This window comes from Phocoena sinus, chromosome 21 (assembly GCF_008692025.1).
Source record: "Phocoena sinus isolate mPhoSin1 chromosome 21, mPhoSin1.pri, whole genome shotgun sequence".
Lineage (NCBI taxonomy): Eukaryota > Metazoa > Chordata > Mammalia > Artiodactyla > Phocoenidae > Phocoena > Phocoena sinus.
In genome coordinates, this window is record NC_045783.1 from 18,189,909 (window position 1) to 18,210,963 (window position 21,055).

General features: G+C 37.4%; 1 protein-coding gene across 4 annotated transcripts in view; it reads right to left on the reverse strand.

Annotated features, from left to right (window-relative positions):
* MICU3 (mitochondrial calcium uptake family member 3) overlaps positions 1-21,055 on the reverse strand; it is a 96,470-nt gene that overhangs the window by 55,372 nt on the left and 20,043 nt on the right. For all 4 annotated transcript variants that reach the window (XR_004347895.1, XM_032618591.1, XM_032618590.1 and 1 more), the window contains exon 2: positions 2,539-2,692. Coding sequence is in view for 3 of the 4 variants with exons in the window: in XM_032618591.1 (XP_032474482.1) it covers positions 2,539-2,692 (154 nt within the window). In the remaining variant the exon portion in view is untranslated. The remainder of the gene's footprint in view (positions 1-2,538; positions 2,693-21,055) is intronic.

Here is a 21,055-nt window from a genome sequence, read left to right on the forward strand (position 1 = left end):
TGGCCACTCTGGACCTCTGTAATCTGTCTCCACCCTGAGATCTTTCAAAACACAATATAATCATGGCAGGCACCTGCTGAAAACAAGACAACAGGCCCAAAATGGAGTTGCCTATGCTAAGCCCCATGTCACCCAACTGAGACTTAATTACAGTGTCAGTTATCTCCCACGTGGAATCTTAAATCAGTCATCAGGAATCACCTGATCAGCAGCAGTTAGGTCATCTGTCTGACAGACCCCTACCATCTCCCGAAGGCAAGTGACCTCACAATAATCAACCTGCTTTTTCTGGCCTAATATAACTTACTTGTTCCTGCTTCCTTCTGCCTATAAAAGGCCTTTCATTTTGTACAGCTCCACAGAGCCCCTTTATATTTGCTAGATTGGATGCTGCTCAATTCATTAATCGTTGAATAAAGCCAATAAGATCTTGAAAATTTACTTAGTTGAATTTGGTTTTTTGGTTTTTTTTTTTTTGCGGTACGCGGGTCTCTCACTGTTGTGGCCTCTCCGTTGCGGAGCACAGGCTCCGGACGCGCAGGCTCAGCGGCCATGGCTCACGGGCCCAGCCACTCCGCGGCACGTGGGATCTTCCCGGACCGGGGCACGAACCCGTGGTCCCTGCATCGGCAGGCAGACTCTCAACCACTGCGCCACCAGGGAAGCCCTGAATTTGGTTTTTTAATACACCAAATTCTCCTGCAGCTTAAACCACTACCACAGTTTTCCATTACTTTTAGGATAAAAACAAAAATGTTTAATATCAGCTTACAGACTCTGAATGATTTGGCCCTACCCATATTCCACATACCATATTCCTCCTTGCTCTTTGCACTTATAGCCACCCAGATCTTTTTTCCACTCCTCAAATGTATCACACTCCTTCTTGTCATGGCACCTCAGCACACGCTGTTTCTTCTGCTGAAATTCTCCACTCCCGATTTCCCATTTACCTAGCTAGCTCTTATGATTTCATATTTCATGGTGATATTTATTTCCCCAAGGAAGATTTCTCTGAGCTACCTGACTAGGTCACTTCTCAAAACTACACTCTCATAGAATCAAGAAACTTTCTTTCATGGCACTGAGTTATAATTTGTTGTTTATATGTAAATTTTGTTGATCAGTGTTGGCTTCCTCCACCAGACTGCAAGCACCATGAGGGTGGAGAACATTTACCTTTCGTTCCCCTCACCACTGTATCTCCAGTGCCTAGTGCAGTGCCTGCCATTTGATAGTTGTCCTTGACTACATGTCATTTAATATTCTGTGAGATGAAATGGGAAGAGGTGCATAAAAGCACTTCTGCTGCCTTCCAAAGTACTATGGTTGTCTTGAGAAAAAATACTCTGATTATTTTTTGAGTTGTGAACTGAACTAGTTCCTTTTTTTCATGGAACCCAATTTTTACTTGAAAGAATAACTGACAGACAAATTATGGTTATTTAGACCTGGGTATTTGGCAGACATTTTTGTACAAATGAACAAAGTTGCTTCTTGCTTAAAGAAAACCGACAGTATTTGTTGTTAATGATAAAATTTGAGATTTCAAGTAAAAATCAGAATATTGGAAAACTTGTATACACACGAATTTGACAGCTTTCCAATAAGTAAAAACTTTTCTGATGCGATTATGACAATATTAGTGAATGTGATTTTTAAAAAATATTGTATAATGAGATATGTCAACATTTGGAAGATCTGCATAATTTAATAAACCAACATTTTCCAGTTGATGTTACAAGATTATATAAGGGAAAAAGATCCATTCAAAGTGCAATGTAGGCCGATGTATTTTAACAAAACAGATAACAAAAAAGTTTCAAAGTCCACATTGCAGCTAAACTTTAAGAAACTACCATTAGCCAAGTATTGATACAATACCAAAGAAGAATATCTACAATTATCTAAAAGGCTACTGAAATACTCTTCCCTTTCCCTACTTCTATATTTGTGAGGCAGATTTTGTTCAGATACTTCCTGAAAAACAATACATTGCAACAAATTGAACACAAAAGCAGATATGAGAATCCAGATGGCTTCTATTAAAGTCAGACATTAAAGTAACTTTGCAAGAATGTACATAATGCCCCCAAATTTGAGAACCACTGCTCTAACACATGGAAAGGTGAAAAACAATTAACTTATATTTACACTGCAGGAGCCATGACATATTCAGAAGAGATATGGGAAGAATTTTTGTCCAGGTCTAACTGGAGCCAGCCCTCTGAGTTATTCTGTTTAGACTGGATATAAGAACTGACTTGGCAGAGTAAGAACCTATTATAAAGAGTAAGGCAGTGTTTAGTTGGATGTACTGAGAAAGAGGAAACAACAGAAATTTCTGAAAACAGAAAAGATACCAGTAGGAGTTGATAAGAAATACTAGTCTGGTAACATTGTAGAGCATAGTATCTTTTGAAACACCACATTGCTTGCTTAGTTGTTCTAAAACTTATACTGCTCCACATTTTTACAAACTAGAGACAAGAGAAAAATCTTATAAAATTATTGAGATAACTGAAGAAATATACTTACATTTGGGCTCATCTGTTGTAACAGCCAAAATAAAATCATATGGAGTCATGAATAACTGCCCTTCACATTCTACAGAAGCAAACAAACGAAATCGCCTTTCCCGAGATGTTGCATAGAGATCTAGGTCTTCAATGTCTGTTCTGCCAACAGCAACCTAAAGTAAAGAAAGCAAGTAAGTCTGGACTGTGTGAAGTAACACCTCCTTTTAGATGATAAATGTTTTCAATTATGTTGACAGTGAATTAACAGAACAAATGAAAAAGTGTGAAAATATTGTCTTCTGGAGAACTTAATCATATTATAAATAATTACCCACATGAATAAAATGAACTAATGTTCAAAAGATCCCACAATGAATACCATTAAGGTTCTGAAGACTTTACACTGGCACTTTGAAGGACCTGCGATTTATTTCTTCAGTTTCAGTCTCAGAGAACATTAAATTTCTGACCTAGTAGTTTCTTCAGAAGGAACACCAACACTTGCTGAATGCCTACTATGTACTCTCTATATAGGCTTATTTATTTAATCTGAACTCTTTTCATTGTAGTCTATTAATTTTCTAAAAGAAGAAAGGGAAAGTGTGATAGGCTGTTCATGGCGACCACTAAGGAAACCACTTAGTGGTAGAGCTTAGATTCGAACTGAAGTTGCTAAGTCTACACCAGTACAGTAGAGTTACCACCAATGTTCACTCTGAATTCTACCTAAGGTTAAGATGAGCAGAATCAAGAGTGTGTGTATATGGGGGGAAGGGGATCTCCTTTTGTCTTACTTAAAGATCTTTCCTTGTAGATAAATAATTTCTCACTATTATTTATTTTCTCTCTGAACTATAACAACTTTTTAAATAAAATGATTTTTTCCTGATTCCAAAAGCGATGCATAGTTACTATATATAATTTAGAAGATAGAATTTAAAATTTTATAGACACATCTGTTTTTGTTTTCTTTTTTGGCAAAAAATGGGGGTTATACTATGCTGTTCAGTAATCTGATCCTTTTTACTTATTAACACATTTTTGACCAGGGACGTATTATGGCTACAAAATCCTCCAGTCAATAATGTGTTAATATATCATGTGTCATTTTTCCATGTCACTAAATAGTCTAGTAGACCATTTTTAGTAACTATATAATATTTAATAGTAAATGTTTGTAGCTTAACACAATTAATGAATTCTAACTGGTTGACTATTTAGTTAATTCATAGTACTTTACTATTATAAAACAATGTTATAATGACCAGCCTTGAAAATATTTAAATATATCTACAAATAGTTCCTTGGGGTAAACTCCTAGGAGTAAACTTGATTGGTCAAACAAAATCATTTCATACATATTATCAAACTGCCTCCAGGGAGTTTATAGTAATTTACATGACTAGCAACAATATAAAAATTATATTTTCACACATTTCATAAAAAATTATATCAGAAAATAATTCTTATTTAGGATGACAGGCTTAATCTCTTTATTGTCTCTTCTATGTCTGCTAAGTCACTATGCAAATTATGTACAAATTGTCAAAATTATTTAAAAATCTAATATTTTGAGAAGTTGTATCAAACAAACCATAAGAAGTTTCAGTAAGGAAACTACATTTTGTATTTCTAAGTTACACCTTACTAAGTGAAAAGCCAGGCAAATGAGTAATCTTTTTCCACTGTTCTGAAGACTAAGACTTTTCAAAAAATTACAGGAGTCAAATAAAAAATTAAAAAGAAAATTTTTAATGCCATTTTTTAGTGGCATGTATAAATAGGGAGAATCTACAATCTCAGTCCTTAAGGAATATACAATCTATATGGAGGGACAAAATACTACTTGGAGAGACAAAAGGTACAAACATGGAAAAGAGAATAAGTCAAGTTAGAGTAAATAGAAGAAAAGCACAATAGATTGAGGTTAATATGAAGCTTCAGGAAGAAGAAAATATGAATTTTAATGTCAGGAAGAGATATGAGCATTCTAGATTTACATGGCATATTTGAAGATAGTAATAGTCTTCCTGGAACAGAACATTTGCATTCATGTAAAAGGGTAGGTAAATTGATATCAATTTCTGAAGGCAAGACTAAAGCACCAGGATTTAATCTGACAGAAAGCAAATGGCTTTAGGAGATTCTTAAGTGGAACAACGACACAAAGAAAATGGTGCTTTAGAAAGATAAAGCAACCTGGTACCAGACATAAGCTAGCTCAGCAGTATATTAATAGCAATATCAGGTAATCCATTTGTATTGGGAAGTTATTTTGGCTCTACCATGGGTAAGGAGACACTCAATCACTCAGTGTCAATAACAAGCGATAATCTCCCTGAATACTCCTCCCTGAATATTCCTCAGGGATCAATCTACCATCTTAAGTCTCCTTCTGCATATATATCCCAGCAGTTTCTTCTTCCTCTTTGGGCAGGGAAACCAATACTGTCTGTGACCACAGTTTACTCTCCTGCTTTCTTCTTGCTAAGCCACTTCCTTGGACCTAGGTGGCCCCAATCAACCATGACTCATCTCCATTGAATTTCCTGGAGGACCACTGAGTGGGGAGCACTCACTGTTTCTGCACCACAATCTGAAGTCATGCTTCAATCTAACATCCAGAACCACGATTTTTGCCTATTTCCTATGACCTAATATGGACTTGATCTGTGACTTCTGCCCTTACCTGGTGCTGCCATTACTGCTCACGAGGTGCCTGTGTTTTCTCATCAAACTTTCCTTCCTTAAGCCCAGTCCCAGCACGCCAAAGCTGTCTGACCACTGCAGCTGGGAATCTGATCCACCTGTGAGCTGATGCTGACAACTCCTCTTTCTCCTTAATGTCTACTAACAATCAATTAATGAAGCCCGTTGTTCTCCTTCTAATGTCTCACATCCACCCACTGTTACTACCTTTGTTTAAGCACTCACTATTTCCCTAAAATTTTACAGTAATGGACTATGGTTTTTGCCTCTAATCCATCCTATATTAAGAGAAAGAAAGAAAAAGAAAAAGGCAGAACTGTGGAACAATTTGTATTCTTTAAACACCCAAGGAACGGTATCAGAAGAAATCTGAGTTCAAGGTTGTCATTAAAACTCCACTGTACGTATGAGTTCTACCTCTTGTTGCCTTAGCAAAAGTACCCATCATTTTTGATAATGGCACTAGGTGCCTACTGGTCTATTTATCACCTTAAAAGAAGGTGTGGGGAGGAGTTTGGGAATAGTTTGTGCCCCAGACAAAAAAATATATATCCTAAAAGGGAAGAATATGATTTACATATAAAAGTGATAACCAAAGCCTTGGTGCTTAAATGGGCTTCCTGCTACTGCAGTTGTGCTGCTTCCTCCATTGCTTCTGATCAATTTAGTGTAATAAATCACATAATGTAATAATACACCCAGGCACTGCTCAAATGAACCACGGACTTGTAGAAAGTAAAAAACAATTTTCTCATGAGATCACAGTAAACCGGCCTGATCCTAGAACAGTCTACTTATCATCAACTGGGAGGACTGAGCTCATCTGGCTGAAGGATGGGATGGGATAGAGAGCAGAACAGGAAATCAATACTTGGGGTTTTTTTTTAATTAATTAATTAATTAATTTTAATTTGTGTCTGCATTGGGTCTTCGTTGCTGCGCTCAGGCTTTCTCTAGTTGAGGTGAGCACACAGGCTTAGCTGCTCCGCAGCATGTGGGATCCTCCTGGACCAGGGATTGAACCTGTGTTCCCTGCATTGGTAGGTGGACTCCCAACCACTGTGCCACCAGGGAAGTCCCTGGGTTGGTTTTTACACTTTCTGTTCTCTTACACTGACTGATTTGCCTGTTCATACTCAAATGCCATACTGCTTTAATTGCTATAGCTTTTGATTATGTTTCTGACATTATGTAAAGCAAGACTCCATCTTACTGTCAATCTTTTCAAAATATTGGTGCTGATTGATATGCAATTTTTTCTTCTAAGTGAACTGTGAAATTAAGATGTGAAATTCTGTTTTAAAAACCCCACTGAGGGACTTCCCTGCAGTCCAGTGGTTAAGACTCCACAATTCCAATGCAGGGGGCATGGTCAGGGAACTAAGATCCCACATGCCACGCAGCATGGCCAAAAAAAAAAAAAAAATCCCACTGATATTTTGTTTGGGAGGACATTGAATTTTGGTGTAATTTAGGATGACTTGATTTTTCCCAACTGGGAACACGGATGTCTATTTATTCAGGTCTTCAACTACATCTTTCAGTAAAGTTTTACAGTTTTCTCATATAAGTTTTTTTAAAATTTTGGTAGATTTACTCATACATTTCATAGTTTCTCTGTAATTGTGAATGGAACCTTTTATTGCTATTATATTTTCAATTGGTTATTTCTGATGAATGGGAAAGCTACTGACTAGTAATTTGCTTTGTATCCAACTAACCTTACTAAATTCCTTCATTAATCTTAATAACTTTTTTCTTGGATTTTCTAGGTAGATAATCATAAGTTCTTTCAAAATAGTAACAGTTGTAACTTTTACTTCTTAATATTTAAACCTCATCTTCATTGTCTTAATTACTAAAGGTTTAAGTTTCTAAAAATGATGTTGAATAATATCAGGAATATTAAGCATTCTTGTCTTGTTCCATAGTTTGCAGAGAATGCTTTTAATGAATTGCCATTAAATGCAATGTTTACTATTGGTTTTGATAATTATCTTCCACCTTAAATCAGGAATGGGTGTTTACCTAGTCTCCTTTGGTCACTGAAAATAAATGAGTTTAGAATTAGAATGGTCTTCAGAGATCATTTGGTCCTCTTGTTTTTTTACCTTTCTACCAGAATAACAACATAAATATGGTCCCCTACCAAAAATTAAAATGTGTTGGGCAAGTAGAAGCATAAACAGAAATCCCCAAACAAAAACTCAAAAGGAATCGGACAAAACTCTATACTATTCACATTATCTTTTAACTATTTTTGGTTTCCAAGATGAATATTTAATTTCAGCTACTGAGCTAACGTGGATTCATTCATTCAGCACTTTGCGTGTGCCTACTACATACAAAAGAATTAATTATAAAATAATTAGTCAATTGGAAGATAACTTTGTCTAAAACTCTTTTAGGGACAAATATAAATAAGTAAGCTTGGTTTAATTATGTCTACTTTCAAACCTTTCAGTTGTCTACATGCCTCTTTCTCTGCAGTTTATGAACAGACTATTTTCTTAATGAATGCTCTAATGGCACAGATGAAGAATAATTTTTCTTTTTTTTTTTTTTTTTACTGTGGTAGAGTTCTAACCAAGTTAAACTTTACAGTGTTTTGGAGGTTGACAAGGAGCAGCAGTCCATGAAGGTCAGCTGAGGACACCTGACCTGACCTACTAGAATCTCTGAGAAAACGGACAGCTTCAGGCCAGTAGACCACCAAAGGTCAGAAGGAATTCAGACCTTTAAAAGATTCAGCTTTGCTTTTGAACTTTCCAAAGTTTAAAAAATCTAAACCTTCTGAAGTTATTTTAACATCACTACTATGAACACTCAGAAGCACGAATCAATAAATAAAGGTAGAAAATGATACTCAAACTGGTTTTCTAATCCTCTTGGCAATGACAACAATCTTGTATCATGTTAATGTTCTGAGCCTTTCAAAAAACAAATACAACCATTTCCCTCGAGCATACTGGCCTGAATCTGTGGGTATGATCCTTATATTACAAGGAGCAGGTTAATTACACCAGTATTCACTGGCCGATCTACTTTAATACCTTTTTTGCTCATCTAAATCCAGTATATCTTGGGAATTCCCTTAGGACTCCGCCCTTCCACCACAGGGGGCCCTGAGGCCTGGGTTCAATCCCTGGTCAGGGAACTAAGATCCCGCATGCTGTGCAGCAAGGCCAAAAAAATATATATATATATATCTCAAGTATATCTTTTAAAAGTCAATTTCCAAAACCTAAAATTAATCTAAACATCTTTTATAATATGTACTGTTTCAGTAAATTATACTTTTTACATCATAAATTGCCAATACAGTTAAAAGTCATCAATAAGTATAATGTACCTAAGGCGAGAGGGAAAATTAACCAGAAAGCAAAAAACCTGAATTATATCCATTTAGTTGTTAAGACATTAATTGCTAAAATGTAAATCTTTATTATAAATCCAATATTATGTACCTAAAAAATAAGCCTTTCAAAAGTGGTAAAGTATAACTAGACCATTTGTGAACCACAGGGAAGAGACTGACATGTGTTATACAAGTCATGTTCATTTAAGAAAAATTCTTAATTTCTATAGGTTGACAGTCAAATTAAAAAACAAATATTTGGGGGCTTCCCTGGTGGCGCAGTGGTTGAGAATCTTCCTGCCAATGCAGGGGACACGGGTTCGAGCTCTGGTCTGGGAGGTTCCCACATGCCGCGGAGCAACTAGGCCTGTGAGCCACAACTACTGAGCCTGCGCATCTGGAGCCTGTGCTCCGCAACAAGAAAGGCCGCGACAGTGAGAGGCCCGTGCACCGCGATGAAGAGTGGCCCCCGCTTGCCACAACTTGAGAAAGCCCTCGCACAAAAACGAACACCCAACACAGCAAAAATTAATTAATTAATAAACTCCTACCCCCAACATCTTAAAAAAAACACACACACACAAATATTTGGGAAGCTGAGGAAGTGACAGCCTTTAAATCGTTAAGAAATAGTAAAGAGAAAACCTGTAGGCTTATAACGGCTAGAAGAAGAAATAGTCTCTAAGAAGCTGGAGGGCAGTAGAAGTACAGATCGAGCTGAAGACCAGCTAGTTTAGCTTCTAAGAAGTAATCTCTCCAAAGTAAATACAACACAGTTTTCACGTTCCATTTTTTTCCTGAAGATGCCTCTTTAAAATGGCCTACTTTATAAGGTGAAATCCTTTTTCTGCATGTACTCTTGCCTTCTTTCTTTGTTTTTTGTTTAGTTTTTGTTATTATCAGCAGACCCATTGAGAAACCTCTTAAATGCAGGAAGACTGAAACGTAATTTTTGTCAGGCAATAAGTAGAACATCAAACCACGGAGTTTATTAATTATCGATCTAAAAATTTTGCTCTAATTAAAACTTCTTAAAAGATTGAATTCAGGACTTCCCTGGTTGCGCAGTAGTTAAGAATCCACCTGCCAATGCAGGGGACACAGGTTCGAGCCCTGGTCTGGGAAGATCCCACATGCCGCGGGGCAACTAAGCCTGTGTGCCACAACTACTGAGCCTGTGCTCTAGAACCCGCAAGCCACAACTACTGAAGCCCACGTGCCACAACTACTGAAGCCCATGTGCCTAGAGCCCGTGCTCCACAAGAGAAGCCACCGCAATGAGAAGCCGTGCACTGCAATGAAGAGCAGCCCCCGCTCACGGCAACTAGAGAAAGCCCATGCACAGCAATGAAGACCCAACGCAGCCAAAAAAAAAAAAAGACATTGTTAAAAAAAAGAGAGATTGAATTCAATTAATATTATTTGTACCTTGAATTCAAGTTTTCCCTGTTTTTTGTAAGAACCAGAGTCTTTATTGTGAGAACTCTGATACTGAAATAGTGTCCTTGACTCCCTCTTCCTCTCACCATCTGAGGTTGAAGATACTTAAGGACTATTTGTAGTTGCTTCACATCAGTCTCTGGAACCAATCCTGTCTCAAGTTGGAGGTGTCCAAAGATTTTAAGGCCAGAGATTTGGGTGATGGTGTCTGTCTTGTTCTGGGACCAGGAACTGAGCTCCTGATTTGATTCTTTTTTTTTTTTTTTTTTCTGATTTGATTCTTATCATCAGAATCCATCCTTTATTTCCCAGTTCCAGTACCTGATTTCCTACCTGTGCCTGAGACCTTCTCCCGATCCTTTAGTAGCTCCCCTGGAACTACAGCGCGTGCTAAGCTCCCCACTCCAGTGCTTGGTATTAAGCTGCTATTTACCAGGTCTCCCTGATGCCTCATTCTAGACTCTCTCTGCTATAGAGATCCACTAGTTATCAATAAATTCAGTGGTTGCCTACTGCTAGAACTTCATGAAACCAACTAAGCTAATCCTAACCAAAGTCTAGTCATAGCCTGTTGATAGAAACAAGAATGAGTCAAACTTCACTCTATGCCTGGAATGAGCTCTGGGAACTGTACTGGTCTCTGAGCAATGGCCAGCTCCAGAAATATTTTAGATCAACTTCCGTTTCCTGTTCAGCTTTTCAGTTTCTCTGGAGGTGAGCCCTGATACCTTTGCAGCTACTGCCAAGGAGATGAACCTTTGCTCCATATCAAAAGGTCAATGGGATTCTTTTAGTCAGACTCTTAGGAAAGCGACCTGCAAGAAAACTTCTGCTGCCACACCCTCTCTACTATATAAGATGCTACTCCAAATCAATCCTACTTAATCACATCCTTTGTATTAACATATCTTAGACTTTGACAATATAACTTCCCTGAGAGTTAACCCTGTACCTTGGATAAATCCTAGCTATTTCCTTTATATATCCGACTGTTCTGTCACTTGTACTCTTTCCTCCCCATTCATACTGTGCTGCAGTTACCTGTCTACATATGATTAACATAGAGCCTGGCATATCTAAGGGGCTTGGTAAATGTTTATTGCATGAATGAATGAATGCTTATGGATGAAAAGATAATTGGGAATGGGATAATAAATAGCCAAAGGGATACTGAGTGTGGGTCAGATGGCAGTGAAGGACAACCAGAAGAGAGGCTTCTGATTCCAAGCTGGGAATCTAGACTGAGATAATAAAAGAGAACCTAAAGCTTTAGTGAGAAAGGTACCACATTATAACTTAGGTGTATCCATCTTTTCAAAGTTGTTCAAACATACCATCTTCATAACTAATGTTGGTAATTGTTTAAGTTACCTATTGTAATAAGAAGCCTTATGGGATTTATTTTTAATTTTGACTGTTTTTTTTTTTTTTTTTGCGGTACGCGGGCCTCTCACTGTCGTGGCCTCTCCCGTTGCGCAGCACAGGCTCCGGACGCGCAGGCTCAGCGGCCATGGCTCACGGGCCCAGCCGCTCCGCGGCATGTGGGATCTTCCCGGACCGGGGCACGAACCCGTGTCCCCTGCATCGGCAGGCGGACTCTCAACCACTGCGCCACCAGGGAAGCCCTTGACTGTTTTTTATTTTAATAGAGTAAAAATTCCAGTAACATGAATCTCTTCTTAAGTGCAGATTCAGGCAAAAGTGTTAATAACTTCTGGCTTAAGTCTTGAAATTTGGAGCACTCAATTCTCAGGCACTCCTGCCAAGTGACTGCAACATATAAAAACTGGGTAATTCAAGTTTTCCTTTTTTTCATATTTAGATTTTAAAACAGTACTTAACTTTTTAAAGTAATTACTGATACTAGGTATATATTACTTCTGTTGCCTTCTTTCAGTTATACATTACCAATTTTCTCCTAAAATAAAGAATAATTTTTGCTTCTATGATATCTTTCCAAAAAGGACAGTAAAATTCACAAATTCTAGCTTCTGACTACAGGAATAACAACAACAACAAAAATGGACAGTATAGGGCTTCCCTGGTGGCGCAGTGGTTGAGGGTCCGCCTGCCGATGCAGGGGACACGGGTTCGTGCCCCGGTCCGGGAGGATTCTGCGTACCGCGGAGCGGCTGGGCCCGTGAGCCATGGCCGCTGAGCCTGCGCGTCTGGGGCCTGTGCTCCGCAATGGGAGAGGCCACAACAGTGAGAGGCCCGCGTACCGAAAAAAAAAAAAAGGACAGTATAACTGATGAGAATTTTATCAGTATATGAATTAGGGAAGGCCAGAAAGAGAAGAATATAGGTTTTCACATTTAACTGAATACTGGGAGTTACAACATAGAAGAAGGTGCTTGGTTATCATTAGAGAAAAAACAAACATAAATATAATTTGAAAGAGATTCAAATTTGGTAGATTACACTTTTTGCTACGTGGAGGACTGACTGCAAGAGAGGGCAGCAGTGGAGGGGCAAGAAGCCAGCACAGGAAAGGTGTAGAAGATGTAGCATACGATTTATTTGGCAAAATCCTGAACCAAGTACAAGACCCAGACTGGGGACCTTAGCCAAGAATATAAGTGATACACAGGGGTTCAAGCAGCAGGCAAATTCGCTTAAGTCCACTATTCAAAATTAGAATTTTAAATTTTAATTTCTAAGAACTTCATTTCTTTCATTAATAAAGAACAATTCATTGTGAAAATAAAGTATCATCAAACTTAAAATAATGAAGCTACAGCATGTGTGATCTTCACAAATATTATTTTTTTAATTTTTAAATTTTATTTACTTTTTTATACAGCAGGTTCTTCTAAGTTATCAGTTTTATACACATCAGTGTATACATGTCAATCCCAATCTCCCAATTCATCACACCACCACCACCCCCCACTCCCGCGGCTTTCCCCGCTGGTGTCCATACATTTGTTCTCTACATCTGTGTCTCAATTTCTGCCCTGCAAACTGGTTCATCTGTACCATTTTTCTAGGTTCCACATATATGCGTCAATACACAATATTTGTTTTTCTTTTTCTGACTTACTTCACTATATATGACAGTCTCTAGATCCACCCATGTCTCAACAAATGACCCAATTTCGTTCCTTTTTATGGCTGAGTAATATGCCATTTTATACATGTAACACATCTTCTTTATCCATTCATCTGTCGATGGGCATTTAGGTTGCTTCCATGACCTGGCTATTGCAAATAGTGCTGCAATGAACATTGGAGTGCATGTGTCTTTTTGAATTATGGTTTTCTCTGGGTATATGCCCAGTAGTGGGATTGCTGGATCATATGGTAATTCTACTTTTAGTTTTTTAAGGAACCTCCAAACTGTTCTCCATAGTGGCTGTATCAATTTACATTCCCACCAACAGTGCAAGAGGGTTCCCTTTTCTCCACACCCTCTCCAGCATTTGTTGTTTGTAGATTTTCTGATGATGCCCATTCTAGCTGATGTGAGGTGATACCTCATTGTAGGTTTGATTTGCATTTCTCTAATAATTAGTGATGTTGAACAGCTTTTCATGTGCTTCCTGGACATCTGTATGTCTTCTTTGGAGAAATGTCTATTTAGGTCTTCTGCCCATATTTGGATTGGGTTGTTTGTTTTTTTCATATTGAGCTGCATGAGCTGTTTATATATTTTGGAGATTAATCCTTTGTCCGTTGATTCGTTTTCAAATATTTTCTCCCATTCTGAGGGCTGTCTATTCATCTTGTTTATGGTTTCCTTTCCTCTGCAAAAGCTTTTAAGTTTCATTAGGTCTGATTTGTTTATTTTTGTTTTTATTTCCATTACTCTAGGAGGTGGATCAAAAAAGATCTTGCTGTGATTTATGTCAAAGAGTGTTCTTCCTATGTTTTTCTCTAAGAGTTTTATAGTGCCCGGTCTTACATGTAGGTCTGTAATACATTTTGAGTTTATTTTTGTGTATGGTGTTAGGCAGTGTTCTACATTCATTCTTTTACATGTAGTTGTCCAGTTTTCCAGCACCACTTACTGAAGAGACTGTCCTTTCTCCATTGTATATCCTTGCCTCCTTTGTCATAGATTAGTTGACCATAGGTGCGTGGGTTTATCTCTGGGCTTTCTGTCTTGTTCCGTTGATCTATGTTTCTGTTCTTGTGCCAGTACCATATTGTCTTGATTATTGTACCTTTGTAGTATAGTCTGAAGTCAAGGAGCCTGTTTCCTCCAGCTCTGCTTTTTTTCCCTGAAGACTCCTTTGGCTATTCGAGGTCTTTTGTGTCTCCATACAAATTTTAAGATTTTTTTGTTCTATTTCTGTAATTTGCAATTTGATAGGGATTGCATTGAATCTGTAGATTGCTTTGGGTAGTATAGTCATTTTCACAATATTGATTCTTCGAATCCAAGAACATGGTATATCTCCCCATCTGTTGGTATCATCTTTAATTTCGTTCATCAGTTCTTATAGTTTTCTGCATACAGGTCTTTTGTCTCCCTAGGTAGGTTTAATCCTAGGTATTTTATTCTTTTTGTTGCAATGGTAAATGGGAGTGTTTGCTTAATTTCTCTTTCAGATTTTTCATCATTGGTGTATAGGAATGCAAGAGATTTCAGTGCATTAATTTTGTATCCTGCAACTTTACCAAATGCATTGATTAGCTCTAGTAGTTTTCTGGTGACATCTTTAGGATTCTCTATGTATAGTATCATGTCATATGCAAACAGTAACAGTTTTACTTCCTCTCTTCCAATCTGTATTCCTTTTATTTCTTTTTCATCTCTGATTGCCATTGCTAGGACTTCCAAAACTATGTTGAATAACAGTGGTGAGAGTGGACATCCTTGTCTTGTTCCTGATCTTAGAGGAAATGCTTTCAGTTTTTCACCATTGAGAATGATGTTTGCTGTGGGTTTGTCATATATGGCCTTTATTATGTTGAAGTAGGTTCCCTCTATGCCCACTTTCTGGAGAGTTTTTATCATAAATGGGTGTTAAATTTTGTCAAAAGCTTTTTCTGCATCTACTAAGATGATCATATGGTTTTTCTTCTTCAATTTGTTAATATGGTGTATCCCATTGATTGATTTGCGCATGTTGAAGAATCCTTGTATCCCTGGGATAAATCCCACTTGACCATGGTATGATCCTTTGAATGTGTTGTTGGATTCTGTTTCCTAGAATTCTGTTGAGGATTTTTGCATCTATATTCATCAGTGATATTGGTCTGTAATTTTCTTTTTTTGTAGTATCTTTGTCTGGTTTTGGTATCAGGGTGATGGTGGCCTCATAGAATGAGTTTGGGAGTGTCCCTTCCTCTGCAAATTTTTGGAAGAGTTTGAGAAGGATGGTGTTAGCTATTCTCTAAATGTTTGACAGAATTCACCTGTGAAGCCATCTGGTCCTGAACTTTTGTTTGTTGGAAGATTTCTAATCACAGTTTCAATTTCAGTGCTTGTGATTGATCTCTTCATATTTTCTATTTCTTCCTGGTTCAGTCTTAGAAGGTTATACCTTTCTAAGAATTTGTCCATTTCTTCCAGGTTGTCCATTTTATTGGCATAGAGTTGCTTGTAGTAGTCTCTTAGGATGCTTTGTATTTCTGCGGTGTCTGTTGTAACTTCTCCTTTTTCATTTCTAATTTTATTGATTTGAGTCCTCTCCCTCTTTTTCTTGATGAGTGGCCAGTGGTTTATCAATTTTTTTTATCTTCTCTAAGAACCAGCTTTTAGTTTTATTAATCTTTGCTATTGTTTTCTTTGTTTGTATTTCATTTATTTCTGCTCTGATCTTTATGATTTCTCTCCTTCTGCTAACTTTGGGTTTTGTTTCTTCTTGCTTCTCTAGTTCCTTTAGGTGTAAGGTTAGATTGTTTGAGATTTTTCTTGTTTCTTGAGGTAGGCTTGTATAGCTATAAACTTCCCTCTTAGAACTGCTTTTGCTGCATCCCATAGGTTTTGGATCGTCGTGTTTTTATTGTCATTTGTCTCTAGGTATTTTTTTATTTCCTCTTAGATTTCTTCAGTGATCTCTTGGTTATTTAGTAGTGTATTGTTTAGCCTCTGTGAGCTTGTGTTTACTACATTATTTTCCCTGTAATTCATTTCAAATCTCATAGCGTTGTGGTCAGAAAATATGCTTGATATGATTTCAATTTTCTTAAATTTACTGAGGCTTGATTTGTGACTCAAGATGTGATCTATCCTGGAGAATGTTCCATGCTCACTTGAGAATAAAGTGTAATCTGCTATTTTTGGGTGGAATGTCCTATATATATCAATTAAATCTATCTGGTCTATTGTGTTACTTAAAGCTTCTGTTTCCTTATTTATTTTCATTTTTGATGATCTGTCCATTGGTGTAAGTGAGGTGTTAAAGTCCCCCACTATTACTGTGTTACTGTCGATTTCCTCTTTTATAGCTGTTAGCAGTTGCCTTATGTATTGAGGTGCTCCTATGTTGGGTGCACACATAATTGTTATATCTTGTCATTATGTAGTGTCCTTCCTTGTCTCTTGTAACATTATTTTAAAGTCTATTTTATCTGATATGAGTATTGCTACTCCAGATTTCTTTTGATTTCTATTTGCATGGAATATCTTTTTCCGCTCACTTTCAGTCTGTATGTGTCCCTATATCTGAAGTGGGTCTCTTGTAGACAGCATATATATGGGTCTTGTTTTTGTATCCATTCAGCAAGCCTGTGTCTTTTGGTTGGAGCATTTAATCCATTCACGTTTAAGGTAATTATCAATATGTATATTCCTATGACCATTTTCTTAATTGTTTTGGGTTTGTTTTTGTAGGTCCTTTTCTTCTCTTGTGTTTCCCACTTAGAGAAGTTCCTTTAGCATTTGTTGTAGAGCTGGTTTGGTGGTGCTGAATTCTCTTCATTTTTGCTTTTCTGTAAAGCTTTTGATTTCTCCATCGAATCTGAATGAGATCCTTGCTGGGTAGAGTAATCTTGGTTGTAGGTTCTTCCCTTTCATCACTTTAAGTATATCATGCCACTCCCTCTGGCTTGTAGAGTTTCTGCTGAGAAATCAGCTGTTAACCTTATGGGAGTTCCCTTGTATGTTATTTGTCATTTTTCCCTTGCTGCATTCAACAATTTTTCTTTGTCTTTAATTTTTGCCAAGTTGATTACCGTGTGTCTCGGCATGTTTCTCCTTGGGTTTATCCTGTATGGGACTCTCTGTGCTTCCTGGACTTGGGTGGCTATTTCCTTTTCCATGTTAGGGAAGTTTTTGACTATAATCTCTTCCAATGTTTTCTCAGGTCCTTTCTCTGTCTCTTCTCCTTCTGGGACTCCTATAATGCAAATGTTGTTGTGTTTAATTTTGCCCCAGAGGTCTCTTAGGCTGTCTTCATTTCTTTTCGTTCTTTTTTCCTTATTCTGTTCCGCAGCAGTGAATTCCACCATTCTGTCTTCCAGGTCACTTACCCATTCTTCTGTCTCAGTTATTCTGCTATTGATTCCTTCTAGTGTAGTTTTCATTTCAGTTATTGTATTGTTCATCTCTGTTTGTTTGTTCTTTAATTCTTCTAGGTCTTTGTTAAACATTTCTTGCATCTTCTTGACCTCTGCCTCCATTCTATATCCCAGGTCCTGGATCACCTTCACTATCATTATTCTGAATTCTTTTTCTGGAAGGTTGCCTATCTCCACTTCATTTTGTTGTTTTCTGGGGTTTTATCTTGTTCCTTCATCTGGTACATAGCCCTCTGCCTTTTCATCTTGTCTGTCTTTCTGTGAATGTGTTTTTTGTTCCACGGGCTGCAGGACTGTAGTTCTTCTTGCTTCTGCTGTCTGCCCTCTCCAAATATTACTATTAAATATAATACAATTATGATTTCTTGGCTTCTAGTGGGCATATTCTAATTAGATATGTTAAAAATTTTTATAGAACCATTTTTCACAGAACAGGAAAAATACAGACATTGTAAGTTTAAGTTAAGGTATCAGTGCAATATTTTTAGATGTGGCATCTTTTTTTGGGAAAATGGAATTTTTTATATCAAAAAGATGTTGCAAAACTGCTACTGACAACTACCCGGAATGGATCTCAGAGTTGGCACATAAATTATCCTATTTGTCAGCTTAAGGTAACACAACAGAAAAATGAAATCATAGAAATCTAGAGGTAGAAGAGACTTTAAATTTGCCTTTTCATTTTACTGCTTCCAGGAAATTGCAAAGGAAGGCACACTTCCAAACAAATTTTATGAGGGCAGCATCACCCTGATACCAAAACCAGACAAAGATATCACAAAGAAGAAAATTGCAGGCCAATATCATTGATGAACATAGATGCAAAAATCCTCAACAAAATACTAGCAAACTGAATCTAACAATACATTAAAAGGATCACACGTCATGATCAAGTGGGATTTATTCCAGGGATGCAAGGATTTTTCCATACTCACAAATCAATCAATGTGATACACCATATTAACAAATTGAAGAGTAAAAACCATATAATCATCTCAATAGATGCAGAAAATGCTTCTGATAAAATTCAACATCCATTTATGATAAAAACTCTCCAAGGGCTTCCCTGGTGGTGCAGTGGTTGAGGGTCCGCCTGCCGATGCAGGGGACACGGGTTCGTGCCCTGGTCTGGGAGGATCCCACATGCTGCAGAGCAGCTAGGCCCGTGAGCCATGGCTGCTGAGCCTGCGCATCCGGAGCCTGTGCCCCTCAACGGGAGAAGCCACAACAGTGAGAGGCCCGCGTACCAAAAAAAAAAAAAAATCTCCAGAAAGTGGGCATAGAGGGAACATACCTCAACATAATAAGGCCTATATATGACAAACCCACAGCTAACATTATACTCAATGGTGAAAAGCTGAGAGCATTTCCTCTAAGATCAGGATGCCCACTCTTACAACTTTTATTCAACATGGTTTTGGAAGTCCTAGCCACAGCAATCAATGAAGAAAAAGAAATAAAAGGAATCCAAATTAGAAAGGAAGAAGTAAAACTGGCACTGTTTGCAGATGACATGATACTATACATAGAAAATCCTAAAGACACCAGCAGAAAACTACCAGAGCTCATCAATGAATTTGGAAAAGTTGCAGGATACAAAATTAATATACAGAAATCTGTTGCATATCTATACACTAATAATGAAGTATCAGAAACAGAAATTAAGGAAACAATCCCATTTACCATTACATCAAAAAGAATAAAACACCTAGCAATGAACATACCTAAGGAGGCAAAAGACCTCTACTCTGAAAACTATAAGATTCTGATGAAAGAAACTGAAGATAACACAAATAGATGGAAAGATATACCATGTTCTTGGAATGGAAGAATCAATACTGTTAAAATCACTATACTACCCAAGGCGATCTACACATTCAATGCAATCCCTATCAATATACCAATGGCATTTTTCAAAGAACTAGAACAAATAATATTAAAATTTGTATGGAAACACAAAAGAACCTGAACAGCCAAAGCAACCTTGAGAAAAAAGAACAGAGCTGGAGAATTCAGACTTCCTGACATCAGACTACACTACAAAACTACAGTATTCAAAACAGTATGGTACTGGCACAAAAACAGACACACAGATCAATGGAACAGGACAGAGAGCCCAGAAATAAACCCACGCACTTATGGTCAGTTAATCTACGACAAAGGAGGCAAGAATATACAATGGAGAAAAGACAGTCTCTTTAATAATTGGTACTGGGGAAACTTGACAGCTACCATAAAAGAATCAAATTAGAATATTCTCTAACACCATATACAAAAATAAAGTCAAAATGGATTAAAGACCTAAATATAAGACTGGATACTATAAAACTCCTAGAGGAAAACATAGGCAGAACACTCTCTGACATAAATTGCAGCAATATTTTTTGGGTCCCTCTCCTAAAGTAAAGGAAATAAAAGCAAAAATAAACAAATGGCACCTAATTAAACTTAAAGGCTTTTTCACAGCAAAGGAAACCACTGACAAAGTGAAAAGACCACCTACTGAATGGGAGAAAATATTTGCAAATGATATGACCAAAGGGATTAATATCCAACACATATAAATAGCTCATACAACTCAACATCAAAAAATCAAACAACCCAAATAAAAAATGGGCAGAATTGAATAGACAGTTTTCCAAAGAGGAAATGCAGATGGTCAACAGGCACATGAAAAAATGCTCAACATTGCTAAGCATCAGGGAAATGCAAATCAAAACCACAATGAGATATCACTTCACATCTGTCACAATGGCTATCATCAAAAAGAAAACATATAATAAATGTTGGCAAGAACATAGAGGAAAGGGAATCCTCGTACACTGTTGGTAGGAATGTATATTGGTGCAGCCACTGCGGAAAACAGTATGAAAGTTTCTTTAAAAACAAAAAATAGAATTACCATATGACCCAGCAATTCCACTCTTGAGTATATACCAAAAAAAAAAAAAAAAAACCAAACAAAAAACCCCCCAAAACCAAAAATACTAATTTGAAAGGATACATGCACCCCAATGCTCACAGCAGCATTATTTACAATTGCCAAGAAATGGAAGCAACCTAAGCGTCCATTGACAAAGGAATGGATAAAGAAGATGTGGTATACACATACACACACACACACACACACACACACACACACACATACACACAATGGAATACTAGTCAACCATAAAAAAGTATGATGTTTTGCCATTTGCAGCAACATGGATGGACTTGGAGGGCATTATACTAAGTGAAATAAGTCAGACAAAGATAAATACTGTAAGATATCACTTACATGTGGAATCCAAAAAATGCAACAAACTAGTGAATATAACAAAAAAGAAGCAGTCTCACAGATGTAGAGAACAAACTAGTGGTTACCAGTAGGGAGAGCGAGGGGAGGGGCAACACAGAGGTCGGGGAGTGGGAGGTACAAACTATTGGGTGTAAGACAGGCTATGAGGATGTATTATACAGCACGGGGAATAGAGCCAGTATTTTGCAATAACTGTAAATGGAGTGTAACCATTAAAAATTGTATAGAAAATTAAAAAAAGTTTTTTCAGAATTGACT